Source organism: Thermobia domestica, chromosome 8 (genome assembly GCF_964235325.1).
Source record: "Thermobia domestica chromosome 8, izTheDome1.hap1.1, whole genome shotgun sequence".
NCBI lineage: Eukaryota > Metazoa > Arthropoda > Insecta > Zygentoma > Lepismatidae > Thermobia > Thermobia domestica.
The window spans coordinates 287211041-287225020 of record NC_137461.1 but is presented as its reverse complement, the minus strand read 5'-3'; the positions used below and the strand labels follow the sequence as shown (position 1 = coordinate 287225020).

At 39.4% G+C, this 13980-nt stretch overlaps 2 protein-coding genes across 7 annotated transcripts in view; one reads left to right on the top strand and one right to left on the bottom strand.

The window, feature by feature from the left end:
* The window catches only part of LOC145693678 (acyl-coenzyme A thioesterase 9, mitochondrial-like), a 154138-nt gene that overhangs the window by 7423 nt on the left and 132735 nt on the right, over nucleotides 1–13980 (top strand). The gene's annotated exons all lie outside the window — the stretch shown is intronic.
* Nucleotides 1–13980, bottom strand: part of LOC145693676 (uncharacterized) — a 206828-nt gene that overhangs the window by 135743 nt on the left and 57105 nt on the right. For all 6 annotated transcript variants that reach the window (XM_081769921.1, XM_081769922.1, XM_081769923.1 and 3 more), the window contains exons 7-9: nucleotides 13178–13341; nucleotides 10806–10936; nucleotides 4675–4790 (exon numbers count right to left, since the gene is read on the bottom strand). In XM_081769921.1, coding sequence (XP_081626047.1) covers nucleotides 4675–4790; nucleotides 10806–10936; nucleotides 13178–13341 — 411 coding nt within the window. The remainder of the gene's footprint in view (nucleotides 1–4674; nucleotides 4791–10805; nucleotides 10937–13177; nucleotides 13342–13980) is intronic.

The window sequence follows — 13980 nt, the reverse complement described above, 5'->3', positions numbered from 1 at the left end:
ACCCCCTAGCATATTTGTGCCTCTCTCCTAAACTTTAATGGCTGTTTGCGGGCCTTAATGAGCAGACTCAGCCTGTTAATTTTCTATTTGTGTTGTGTAATCGTATGGGATGGTTGCAAATTATCCCGTGCTAAATATAAAGCTTCTGCAAGTTTCATGAACATGGCTTTACAATCCATTTTTTTGTGATAAATTATTGGCTCACCTCTCCCTGGTTATGCCCTTGCGTTCTGTATTAGATTTATGCTTTTGATTAGCAACATTGATCGTTGGTGGTCAAGAAAAATTGGCGGTATAGAGTTTCTTTTGCGTTGTGACTTGAAATGAATAATTGTTTTATTGTTTTACTGTAGTATGAAGAAAAAGGCATTTATAACTAAGAGACAAAGCTGTGGAAAGTGTTCGTCTGCTACAAGGTATAGTACCTTATTAACTTTTAGCAAATGATGACTACAACAACAGTACCAGACACAAATTTAATTGATTTTTTTTGTTAACTACCATATCTCGGTTGACTTACGAGCAGCGTTGCTCTTTGAATGGGAGACGACCTATCCCAAAGCTCTTCATAAAAACAACAACTAGCAATCAGTCGCGAATATTTCAGTCTTCGTGGTATGATGATAGGTTTTCTTGGCTTTCTGGGTGTTCTGTAAGGAATAAAATATTATGTTTCGTCTGCATTATGTTTGGGGCAAAGGAGTCGGAGTGGTGTAATTTCATGAAGAAAGCTATAAAACATGAGTCATCGAAACAACGTTTGCTGCATAGTGAATCTTTCCACTTGTTAAGGAGAATACACATTGAACATATATTGTATTGTATTGTATTATATCAGACAAGTGACTAACTTTGTCATCCCCATTTCGGAATACCACGCTACGCTACTGAAAATCAGGCGTCCTAGCAAGAATGAAATCTCTGAGACCAGGTGTCCAAGGGAGTAGTTAAGTACTTGCAAACACCAGGCGTCCTAGCAACAATGAACTTTCAGAGACCAGGTGTCCTAGAGAGGAGTTAAGTACTTGCAAAGGCCAGGCGTCCGAGAAACAATGAGCTCGCAGAGACCAGGTGTCCTAGGTAGTAGTTAAGTACTTGCAAAAACCATTCGACCTAGCAACAATGAACTCTCAGAGACCAGGTGTCCTAGGTAGTAGTTAAGTGCTTGCAAAGACCAGGCGTCCTAACAAGAATGAACTCTCAGAGACCAGGTGTCCTAGGGAGTAGTTTAGTACTTGCAAAGACAAGGCGTCCTAGAAAGAATGAACTCTCAGAGACCAGGTGTTCTAGGGAATAGTTAAGCTCTTGCAAAGACCAAGCGTCCTAGCAAGAATGAACTCTGAGACCAAGTGTCCTAGGGAGTAGATAAGTTCTTGCAAAGACCAGGTGTCCTAGGAACAATGAAATCTCAGAGACCAGGTGTCCTAGGGAGTAGTTAAGTACTTGCAAAGACCAGGCGTCCGAGCAACAATGAACTCTCAGAGACCAGGTGTTCTAGGGAGTAGTTAAGTACTTGCAAAGACCAGGCGACCTAGCAACAATGAACTTTCAGAAACCAGGTGTCTTATGAAGTAGTTAAGTACTTGCAAAGACCAGGCGTCCTAGAAAGAATGAACTCTCAGAGACCAGGTGTCCTAGGGAGTAGTTAAGTACTTGCAAAGACAAGGCGTCCTAGAAAGAATGAACTCTCAGAGACCAGGTGTTCTAGGGAATAGTTAAGCTCTTGCAAAGACCAAGCGTCCTAGCAAGAATGAACTCTGAGACCAAGTGTCCTAGGGAGTAGTTAAGTTCTTGCAAAGACCAGGCGTCCTAGGAACAATGAAATCTCAGAGACCAGGTGTCCTAGGGAGTAGTTAAGTACTTGCAAAGACCAGGCGTCCGAGCAACAATGAACTCTCAGAGACCAGGTGTTCTAGGGAGTAGTTAAGTACTTGCAAAGACCAGGCTTCCTAGCAACAATGAACTCTCAGAGACCAGGTGTCCTAGGGAGTAGTTAAGTACTTGCAAAGACCAAGCGTCCTAACAAGAATGAACTCTCAGAGACCCGGCTTCTTTAAGAGTGGCAGGTGATCAATCGGTGAAGATTGATGCCTTCTGCGGTGTTCCGGCTCTTTTTATCCAGAAATGTTGGAGACTGCTTGAATCTACGTCATTTGCCGATCGTTGGCGATGATTGACGACGTCTTCTTCGTGGCTGTCGTCTGAAATGTGTTTACAGTCAGACGTGATGTTGGAAGCACACGGGGTACCTTGCAATTTAACTAAAATTGGAAAACAGGGGCACGGTGGCTCAGCTTGGAATGCTCAACTCTAAATACCAAAGGTCCCTGGTTCGATCCCAGGCTGTCACTTTGTCGCGGACAACTTCCCGTATTCCAGTTCTCATTTCATCAGTTGGTTTCATGATCAGTTACTTTCTTGAATTATCCACTTCTTTTCACGTAGACATAATCTTAGAACGTAAAACCGAAAGATTTCATTTAGATTGAAAAATAGTTATTTTTTATTTAATTTTTACAACTTTTATATGTTTAAATGTATTTTCTTTGGTATTTTGTTTATGAAAAAATTGGCGACCACATTCAATTTAAATAGACCTCGAACAACTTGGTTTTCCATAGCACGAACGTTTCTTACATCCAATAAACCGCACGTAAAGGGTGTACCAATAAGAGCGACGGATTTAATATGTGTAATAGAATGCTGCTTGGAGAAGAATTACAAATATTTTTACATTATTACAACGCGCAAGAATGCCAAATGTGTTTTACTTATCATGTTTTGTGATTCGATTGGTAACACTGCTCATACAAATAACGGTCTGGTGTGGGTTTTAGACCGATGGAGCGAGAAGATCGTATTTTTTAAGGTCGAGAATGGGAATATCGAGACGGTTTGTGGAGAACAGTACCAAAATATGAGTACTAGTTTTCTTGTGACTATTTGTATTGAAATGATATGAGAAACAAATGGTTTCAACAAAATATCGCTAGCTCCCAGAAGGTGATTATGTTGCTACGTGAAAAATCCCCAGACCAGGTCCTCTTTTGAAGTGCTGATAAAAACTGACCAGCTAGACCACGTGATCTTACTCTTGACTCCTTGTTGCTAAACCTGTTGGAGCTTCTAAAATCTTAAACGTCTACGCAAACAAACCTTGAACAGTGCGAGAACTCAAGGAGAAAATCGAACGTGTTATCAGCTATATCAATAAATGTCTGCTTTCGATGTCGTTTCAGTCGAATCACTCCCTCGAGATCGTGAACGTCTGCGTACCACGTTGTTGTGCACGATCCACTTCTTATCACCAGTTATCAATCGCTTCAGAAAAAAGATCGTTTTCCTCACGTTTAATGAGCACGTCGCACATGTCTACCCGTGGCTTCAAATGAACTTTGAGTTCATGACGAACACAAACATTGAGCTTGTTTATGTATCTCAGTTTCTTCAGATGTTTGGTTGACTAAAGGATGTTCAATATTTATGTATTCTTTCGTGTCATATAACGATAATTCATGTCAATTAATGCCTCTGTTTAGTCGTCCTCAGTCTCGGTTGGCCTTTCTTACCGAAAGGTGTCGTTGAGATCAAAATTACCAGCACGGACTGTAGTTGCTGGCACTGACATTCGTGTAGAGCATGGGTAAAAGTGGATCTGAGAAGGTAGGGGGACGGTGGGTGGCGGCATTACACCACGCCGTTCACTATGCCTATCTTTGCCCATTGTAATTTTTAGAAACTGGGGGACGCCGTAATAGTTTTTGGAGGTGGGGGACGACGTCCCCCGCGTTCCATCTCACTTTTCTCCTGGTGTAGAACATTGTTGCCATAAACTTTACGCAACTTTTCATTGGCTCTCTTCCCTTTCCTGAACTAAAACAATAAAATAGGACAGAAATGGAACTTTTGGTATTCCATCTTCCATGTGTTGTCAAATCTGTAAAAACAAACCACACAAAGAGCACTATCAATACACATGACACTCAACCTCTCATGACATGACAACAATTGCTTGGATGTAAATAACGCTAGTGCTTCCGCAAATCAACATTTGTCATCTCGCACCAAAATCTGTCAGCCGACTTTTCCGACAACTGGAGTTCTATTTTCAAACAATAATAAAAAAATAAAATAAAATAAAATAAAATAAAGACGTCTTGTAAACAATTCGACACTTGAAGGGTTAAAAAGAATATTGTTTAGTGAAATTATTTATGTTGTTGAAAGGGTTTCTGTTATTGAACAATACGCTTTCATTAAGAAGGTGGCATCTTTAAGAGACCACCTGGGAATCTCGACTCCACTCAAGGGTGGATCCAGGACGAACTCATGGGGGTAGGGAGTAGAGCAGTGCGGTAAACGATTTTCAGTTTTCTTTCTTTCACCGGGCTTTTGCAGCACTATGGTTCATATACCACTGAGGGGGGAGGAAGAACGACTCTTCGCCCCCCTGGAGGCGCCTATGAGCCCATTACAATATTTTGTGTAAACGAAACTTTTAAGCAGGTTTTAGAATCAGAAAATTTTGAACTACTGATAGTTGTGAACGTATAAGGAAATCAAAATTTTGGAAATATAAAAACAACAATATGTTATATGTATGTAAGTAAAATACATCAACTCGTTTCTTTAATTTTAGAACAATAATAGCACAATGAAAAATATTTCCCTTACCTAATTCCTCTTTGAATCCTGTACCACCACAAGCCTTTAACATGGTGTCGGTCACTTTCAATACATTTTCACACGCTTCGTACTTTACACCATCTGTCCAGAGTTTGTATGCTAACCTTGAAATTCAAATAGAAACACAGAATTTGAAATATAAAAGCAATATAGTCATCAAGAACATTCAATCCTTATGCGTCCGGATCAGGATCAAAGTGGAAACTATGCTATACGCGTATTTGTAGTCAAACTGCCTAAATCACTATCATATTAATATGGCAATGGACAAGTAAACTATACAGAACACAAATTTATAGGCCTGCCATGAACAGAATAAATTCAGATACTTGGCTGCGAAACAATCTGACGTTAGTTTATGAGATTTACCTTAATAAACCTCAAGAAAGAAAGCAAATAAATTTAAATAAGGTAAATTGTACTTGAATGTATGAACCAGTTGGCATTTTTGCCGATCCCAAACATTTCAGTATTCACGCGCTTCCCTGTATTATTTTCGCGCGCTACCCTAGCCAGCTCTTTTAAGTTGGTCATGTAAAGTGTACAGAAAAAAGGGCAAGTCTTTAATTTGACCATTTGATGTCCTGAACAGGACCCAAAAAACATCTGCGGGGCTTCTAACCCTTTCCTACTACTACTACTATGAATCCGTATAGTAAAACTGCAAGTTTATTTCAATGAAAAAAGTGTTATGGAAATTTAAAAAAATAATCGGTAAATCGCTTTTTTGGGTATTATTTTCAATCTAATTTTAATGAAGTGTTATGAAAAAATTTTTAAAAATAAGAAAAGCTCCTTGGTCCGGGTTTGAATCCTCGCCAAAAACAATTTTCATTACTAGCACGTTGCGCTAGCACGCTCGGCTACGAGGGACGACATCAGTTTTCGTTTACTTTCTGCTATATCTAGGTCGTGACACTTGATGTCCTATCTGTATCGGCCAATAAGATCAGACGATAGCTGAAACGTTTGGGATCCGCAAATATGATTAATACAAGAACACTGACAGAAATAGACATTTGGTATATCGTATTTAATATATAACAATGTTGAACTGAAAATCGAACAAGAGTTTCGGTATAAGTGTTCATATAACAGCATAAATCTTTTTCTATTATACATCGTACAGGTAGAATGATTTGATGTACTCTTTTTGAATGACTGCCTACTCCAAGCAATCGTCACACACGCTTTTCTGCTGGTCTGGGCACACCCATCTCTGGCATTTTCCAAAAGTTTTTTTACTTGTTGACTTGTTGCGAGAATGGCCACAAAGGAAACATTTTCCAAACCCAGAATCTCTGTCTTGTGATAATGGAACACCTTCACTGAACCCAAAGAGAAGTCTTCCTCTGCGTCGAAGCTCGTTTGGCAAGGATTTCACGGCTAAACGTTGGCTTATTGCTGGTTTTATCAACCTAGATCAAAACCTAGATCATGGAGGAAATTCTTTCGTCTGACATTCTCATTATTCTTATTTGCTCTAAATATATATTGAAAACATTAACACCAGCTATTTTTTCATCAATTCATCATCAATTAGGCATTAAAAAAGATGACTTGTGAGCCAAGCCTATGAAAATCTGGTATTATATTCGTGAGTTTATTGGCATTATGGAATTACGGGATCTACATACCAGCGAGAAGTTTTTACTTTCTTCTCTTTACCGATGTAGAACGCACGTGTATCGAGAGAAGGTGGTGCAACAAGATCCATGACTTCAATACTGGCTTGTACTGGTATGTTTTCTTCTTCTTCCGGTATATTGCCACGTACATCTTCGGTATCACTGCACTCAACTTTTTCTTTATCAAAATCTTCCTCGAGCTCCTACATGTCTTCAATCCCAAATTCACTTTCTGCCTCTTCTAACTAAAGACTCACTTCTCTGTCACGCACTGACATTTCATATATTACAAATACGTATTCCACAAAAATATCGTGAAAATGTAAAACGAAATAAGTCACTAGTAAGAAACAAACTTGTACGCTAATAGTCGCGCGATCTATAATAGTAGAACACTTATGAAATCATGGAACAAATCTGAGCAGGTGCAAGAACAAGCGCTGAAAATTGACTCGAATGTACATAAGGTTTTCGGAGAAAGGTACATAACCGCTTAAGGTCGAGTGTGTTGCCAATTGCTCAGGATTCTAAAAATAAAACACCTGTTTTACAATACTAGAACGCGCGACCACTGCAGTGTTAACGACTGTGATGTGAATAGTGAAAATTGGATACAATGTTTACAGTGTGATGAATGATTTCACCAGCTGTGCTAAGGACTGACAAGATACAAATCGCGCTTCCTTTGCGATGGATGCAGGATGGAAGATGACTGGGGCCAACTTTACAACACCCTCTACAGTTGGTATCCTTATGTAGGCCGAGAAATAGCACTGGGTTAATTTTCACAGAAGGGATCCAGACTTATTTTTATCTTAACCCAACCTAACCATTTCCTACCCTACTCTATCTTATCCTATCTTACCCTAAACTAGCAAAGTGGCACCGCGGAGTGTACTCGCTAACTCTAAGGTATGTTGTGAATTCGACCCCGGGTGAGGACATTCGGTCGAGAAAGTGCCAGCCTTCCTGAATGAGGGTTTCTTGAGTTTTCCTAATTCATACTAGGCAAATGCCGAGATAGTACGTAACATATAGTTCCTAGGTTGTTCCCTTCCTTCCCTTCCCTCGGATGTGATCGCCGAAGAACACCATCCCATATACTGACTGCCTAACATGCCCATAGATGATGAAGGCACACAATCTAAATGCTAATTCTAAGCTACCTAAAACAGTCGTAATTTTCGATGCGCATGGAGACGAACTAGTGCGTGCCATGTAAAATACTCGATGACTGAAACAGCTTATAACAAAAGAGACTCTATAGTTGTCAGTAAGTAACATTACACTCAAGATTTAATCATTATATAAGTAATATCACGAATTTAGCCGTATAGCATCACGACATTTCCCGTAATTACTGAATTTACAGAACTTTGTAGACTTTTTCTCAACGTATACATTTCTTGAACATGAATGTTTCACTTTTTTGAGCTCTGGGCTTTATTACAGTATTCTTTTTAATACACATTGATATCCAACGTACTTCTAAGTTTCTTTATTATGTTTTGGTAGGCTAAAAACCTTAATGTCACGAAAGAGTTATAACTGTGAATTCAAAGATTTAAAAACCAAGGATAAGAGATTGTTTACAGTTATGTGTGGAATATAATTTCAGGTAGATGTCTGTCGATATGGGCTCTGTGTAGCACATGATTCATGACAGTGGACTACACTTCCGGTCCAAATGCCCGTATTTCCGCTTATTTTCTTTGAGGCTATCTGAAACACAAATTATATGTGAACAAACCTCTAAAACACAGCAGCTCAAGGACAATATTCGTGCAGAAGTACGTGTGCTGACCCCTGTCATGAATCATGTGCTACACAAAGCCCGTATCTGTAAGGCCTATAATGACGGACATCTACCTGACAAGGGAGTTAGTGCAAGTTGCGATCGGAATTGCAACAAAGATTTGGTTTGTATGTACGAGGGTTACATGCAAGGGCGCCCATGTTGTGGTTTCTAAGGGGGGCAAGTATAAGCGACATTTCAAATGTAGTCTCAAATTTTGCGGTGTAATTATTCTAAAATATCTATTTGGTTTTCGATCTTCCGAAGCACAATTTCCTCTAAAGGGGGGCGAGCGCCCAACCTTGCCCCTCTGATGGGCGCCCTTGGTTACATGTACAGTATAAATATGCGCACAATATTTGCCATTGACAACTACAGTGCACATTGTAATCATGTGCATGTTCAGTCACCGAGTTCAAAAAATGGGCTGTTGGTAGCTTTGGGCAAAAGATTACGAGGATGAACATGACCATAGAGTATAAAGTGCCGGAAACAGAGTTGCTTATCACGCAGTCTTCCAAGTCACACTGCGTTTGAACATCACAAGTACGTTCGGGCGGTGTTCGAAACCTCTCTGGTGAGAAGTCATCATATCCAGTACCGAACAATGTCAGCGCTGGAGAGAAGAACTGATTATGTAGAACACACACAACAACGAAATTGAATCCTTTGACGATGGTATGAACTGATAACCGTGAAGAATAATGTGATTTTCAATCCGCTTCAGCACCGTCTTGAACTGTCGGAAGAATAGCACTTCAAGTGCCTGGATGTAAGGTGTGCACCCAGGAGGAATTGTCTTGACTTTATACACCATGTTTTGTGATCGGATATCATCAATATAAGTCCTGTCATGATATGTCCCGAGCGAATCAACCAGAGGAAGAGACTCCTCCGCCGCATATGGGAAGTAGACATCTTGAAAGAATTGCGTCAGGATTTGTTTCGTGATTAGGCGGGACTTCGAGGCAACTTGAACCAGATTTTGCGGTTTCAGCATGTATTGCACTACTCGCACTCCAAACTGATCTCTAAGTTCCTAGTAAGTTACCAGCATCTTTGGAAACACATACCCACTTTTCGATGTAACGGGTTGCATAGTGTAAGAAAAGAGTTGTCGCATGATCACTCCACACCGAACTTCTTACTGACTTCTTTCCCTTGAAATGCAGAGTTCGCGACGGGTGAAATTCCTTCCGTATACCACTGTGATCGGTATTATAAATCTGTATACATTCCATGGTGTTCAATAAGGACATTACCTCCTTATGAAATACTTCACATCTTTCATGCACGCCACCATTTATATTTCAGGTTTTAGTGGTTAAACATTTTGTTATTTCCCATGAACCAAGATGATGTATCTGTTTAAACCTTTGATCCAGTGAATCGTTCCAGGCATATTTCTCGGGCTTTTTCCAATATGTAAATGCATGAATATTGACAGCGTGAAGATTAGTGCGTAGAAGAGTTCTTGCTAACCTGAATTTTTCAGCTACATAATCGTCAAGCATGTGCAGTTTTGAGCGCTGGCCTGCCTCCCCTCTCTCTACCATCTGACGTAAGTATCGTAGATGATGTATGTCTTGCAGAATACGATATCATTTCTGTACTGTATTGAAACTTAATTGTTTAGTTTTCCCAGAATCCTGGAATGCAATTATCTCCTTTGCCTTTTCAAAAGATATATCAGGACACTTCTTTCTCTTCGGTGGGCTTGGCACATAAGCAGACGACTGGCTTTCATCACTTCGTAACAACTCTTCGATCTTCGCCACTATCAGGTTCTGGAACATCTGTACGTTATTCACAATCAGACAAGACTTCTGCGTATTCATATTCTTCAATATAGTCTATTGTACTTCCGTTATGTATATTATTACCACCATTTGGTTGCCACCGTTTTATCTATCACATTTATTATGAATACAGCTGTATTTCTCACCTTTACTGTATCTTTTTTGGATCTTCTTTTGTATGTGTAATAACTAACAATAATGCTTACTATACTTACAGGATTCATTATCACAGGATTGCGTTAACAGTTAGAGTAACATCACGCACTATGAAACCGGTAACACCACACGCGAACGAATTAACTGCCAACGTTGAAGCAACACGCACGGACTCACTATTATATTGGGTTCCTTGCTCTTATGCGTCGTGTCTGTCTGGTTCCCCTAGATGTCGCCTCGGACTCTTCGTCAGATGACCTTTGGTACGTCGCGGCAAATGTCCATCATAGCATACACTGCACATACCTACATTAGCTAGAGGAACACTGTTTACAATGAATACAGTTACTAACCTCACGATATCATGTTCGATACGGATCACTGTGAGCAGAATATCGATCCTCGTAGCTTACAGTGTAATTGGCGATGGTATTTACTTTATACATGTTTGTAAACAGCACAACAAACATATTCATACAAACCACAACTCAACTGCAATTGCGATCGCAACTTGCGCTAACTCCCTTGTGAGGTTATATTCCACGCATAAGTGTGGTCTTTAAATCTATGAAATACCAATGGAAACTAGTGATAAATTGAAAACTAGTGATAAATTTTAAAAAAAGTTATTCACAGTTACAATCCCTACGTGAGTTTTGGTCCATTCTTTATAATGTATACAAATCTACACAAGTGGGAGACACCTATTGCTTAAAATAAGAGCCATAAACGTTAAGTTACCTAGGTTTACAGTTCAAGTCTCTGTAGATATTCCAATCATTGCCAGAAGTAGCTTCATCTATTGTTTTACCAAGGCTATAAAGTGACATTCTTACATTTGATGTCTTAATGGAGCATTCCCCAAAATAGTTCTGCAAATTATATAAGAAAAAACATAGTTAAAATTACATTATTTAGTTTTTTCTGAATATTCTTAAGGTGATAGTATAAAGGATAATTTGTTCATGCAAACATTCTGTCTGTAACAGAAGACACGTATGTGTCTTCTGTTACAGATAGATGTATATATATATATATATATATATATATATATATATATATATATATATATATATATATATATATATATATATATATAAGATACGTGATCAATTCAAGCCATAGTACTATCGCTTTCAGTCGGCCAATGAGTAAAGACGTGTGCTGAGCGATCGTCGGATTTCAGTTTTTGTAAAATGACAGAAAAACTTGAGCAGCGATATTTTATCAAAACGGAAGCGGAAACTATTCGCAAGAATCAACAGGCTTTTGGGGACGATACCATGAGCATGCCATGCATAAAGGAATGGTATAACCGCTTCAAAGATGGCCGCAAGATTAGTAGACAGTGAACCACGTTCAGGTAGGCTCTCAACAAACTGGAATGACAATGTCATTGACCAAGTGCGGACTGTGGTCTTGTAAGATCGTCGTCTCGTATCACAGTCCGAGAAATTGCGAACGATATAGGGTAAGCATCGGATCGGTACATTCAATTTTGAACGATAATTTGGGCATAAAAAGAATGTCCGTGAAATTTGTAATTACCTGCCCATTCTGCTCATTTCACTTAGATTTTCAAGGCCAAACACAACATTCCGGTGTGTCGTCAGGCTCTCTACTAACCCGACATGGCTCCGTGTGACTTTTGGTTATTTCTGAAGCTGAAAATGACTTTAAAAGGAGCTTGATTTGAGTCAAGAGAAGACTTCATGCGGAATACGACTGCGTGGTTGTATACCATTCCGAAAACTGCATTCCACAAGCGTTTCCAATAATGGTGGGAACGCTGGGAGAAGTGTGTGCATTACCAAGGAGACTGCTTTGAAGGGGATGAGTGTTTCGAATTTCCAAATCAATCCAACCAAAGATTAGATACTTTTGGAACACATCTCGCATGATTACTCTCTTTGATACAAGAATTTCGCAATCCATCGAACATTTACTAAGGACCTACTATGATGTAACAACAAATAGAAGAATATTGTTTGCATGCTACAAGATGCTAATAGTTACAAAAATTTATCGGCTTAGGTAACACGATATTTTGAATACTTTTTAATGTTTCCTTTTAGATCCAGCAATTTATTTTATTCGTCTAGTGTGACTGTTCATTCTTGTTGAGGACCATTTCTCACGTGATCGGATTAAGAAATTCTCCATATTAGAATTGGCAACGCGCATTGTGATATAGTGGATATCGTGAAATCGTCGTATTCGAGACTTCAAGAAGCAGTCTCGGGTTGGATTACCGATGGGGGCACTTGGCCGAAAAAATTATTAAAGCTTTCTCAGGGGAGCCATCTTGAGTGAGGTTTTTCTGGGTTTTCCTCATCCACACGAAGCAAATGCCGGGATGGAACCTAACAATGGTCCCAAGCCACTTGCTTCCTTCCCTTTCATCGGATAGTGTGGTTGCCGAGGGACGTCATTCCCCATACACGAAGGGCTAAATGGCCTTAGATACAGACAGCCCAGAAATCTAATTCCTAATCCTAATCCGAGACCTCAAGACCTCAAATCCCTTGGCCAGCATACCTGACTAAGAACTCTTCACCTATCCAGTCAGTCTTATCAAGGGAATGCCAGAAAGATTACAAATAATAAGGTAATAATTACTTTGTCTTATCTCTGGTCGTCTTAGAGACACCTCGTAAACTTATAGGTAAAATCCTCTCACCGTCGCCTGTTTCTAAAATGAACACTGTTGATAAAGTACGATCTTACTCAAAGAAATTGCTTAAATGGAGAAATTAGAACAAAAATATAAAATTTTAATCAGATCTTCAAAACTTGATGAGAGATGACAATCAATCAAAAGGAATATCTTTAATTCACAAATTTTCTGTAAAGGGAAATATTATTCGGTATTATTTAATATCTAGGTGGAACGTTGCTCATTAATCAGTATAGTGTTCCACGGAAAATAACAAAACTACGCAAGTCAAGTACAAAAACAGGAGACTTAAATTTAGAATAAAAATCCCTTTTGGATTATAAATTCCTTTCAACTAGTTTTCGGCAAGATAGATAAAGATGGCGGACTGCCCTAGTTGTGCTATAACTGAGTATCAAAACAGGAAGGCACGTTACATATTTTTATCTTACTTTACCTGAATTGTTTCCACATCACAAAGACGACCAATGTTGCCAAGTGTTTTCCCTTGTATATGCCTCTTAGCGATATCCATGGCACCCATTGCAACACCAGTCCAGCAAGCGGCGAATGCCGAGGCTACGAAGCATGGAATCTCATCAAAGAAACGACGACCATCACCTGTCGTACAAAAATATACATTAAATTGCAATTTCTCAGGGAGGTAGTTAACCCTTTCGTGCATAACGTCCACTTGAGTGGACACTGCTGATTGGTTACGATTATGTTCTGTCGGAACTTTCTACCGGCAAACCCCAGTGCATTCTTTTTCATTATAAGTTACCTGGGTGGCCTGACGATCTGAATTTTTTTTGCCACCTAGCGTGAAACTCTGAAAGCAGGGGTGTGACGCCGTCGGTGCACACTTGAAGCAGGCATGAAAGATTCGTGGCGAGTTCTGAAATATCTGCTGACATCTTCTATGGAGGGTATGCCAAGCAAGTGATATTTTTTCTTTTCTTTGTTACAATGTCTGAAACAAGCTGACATCATGATATTATCTGGTTTTGTTCTTGTATCTACAGAAATCAACCAAACAGACATGTCCCATGTATTGGACAGCAACCACTTGAAGCACATTTGTCTGCAACAATATGTCCACTGTAGTGGACCTCATACATCTATTGAAGATATGATTGATTTTGCAAAAAGTGGTGTTTGCCACTCACAAAAATATAATTGGAGTCTCTATGGCAACCAATGAGCCTCTTCAAGACTTCTGACTAATATATGTGTGAAATCTGAGTTCGATTTCCATTT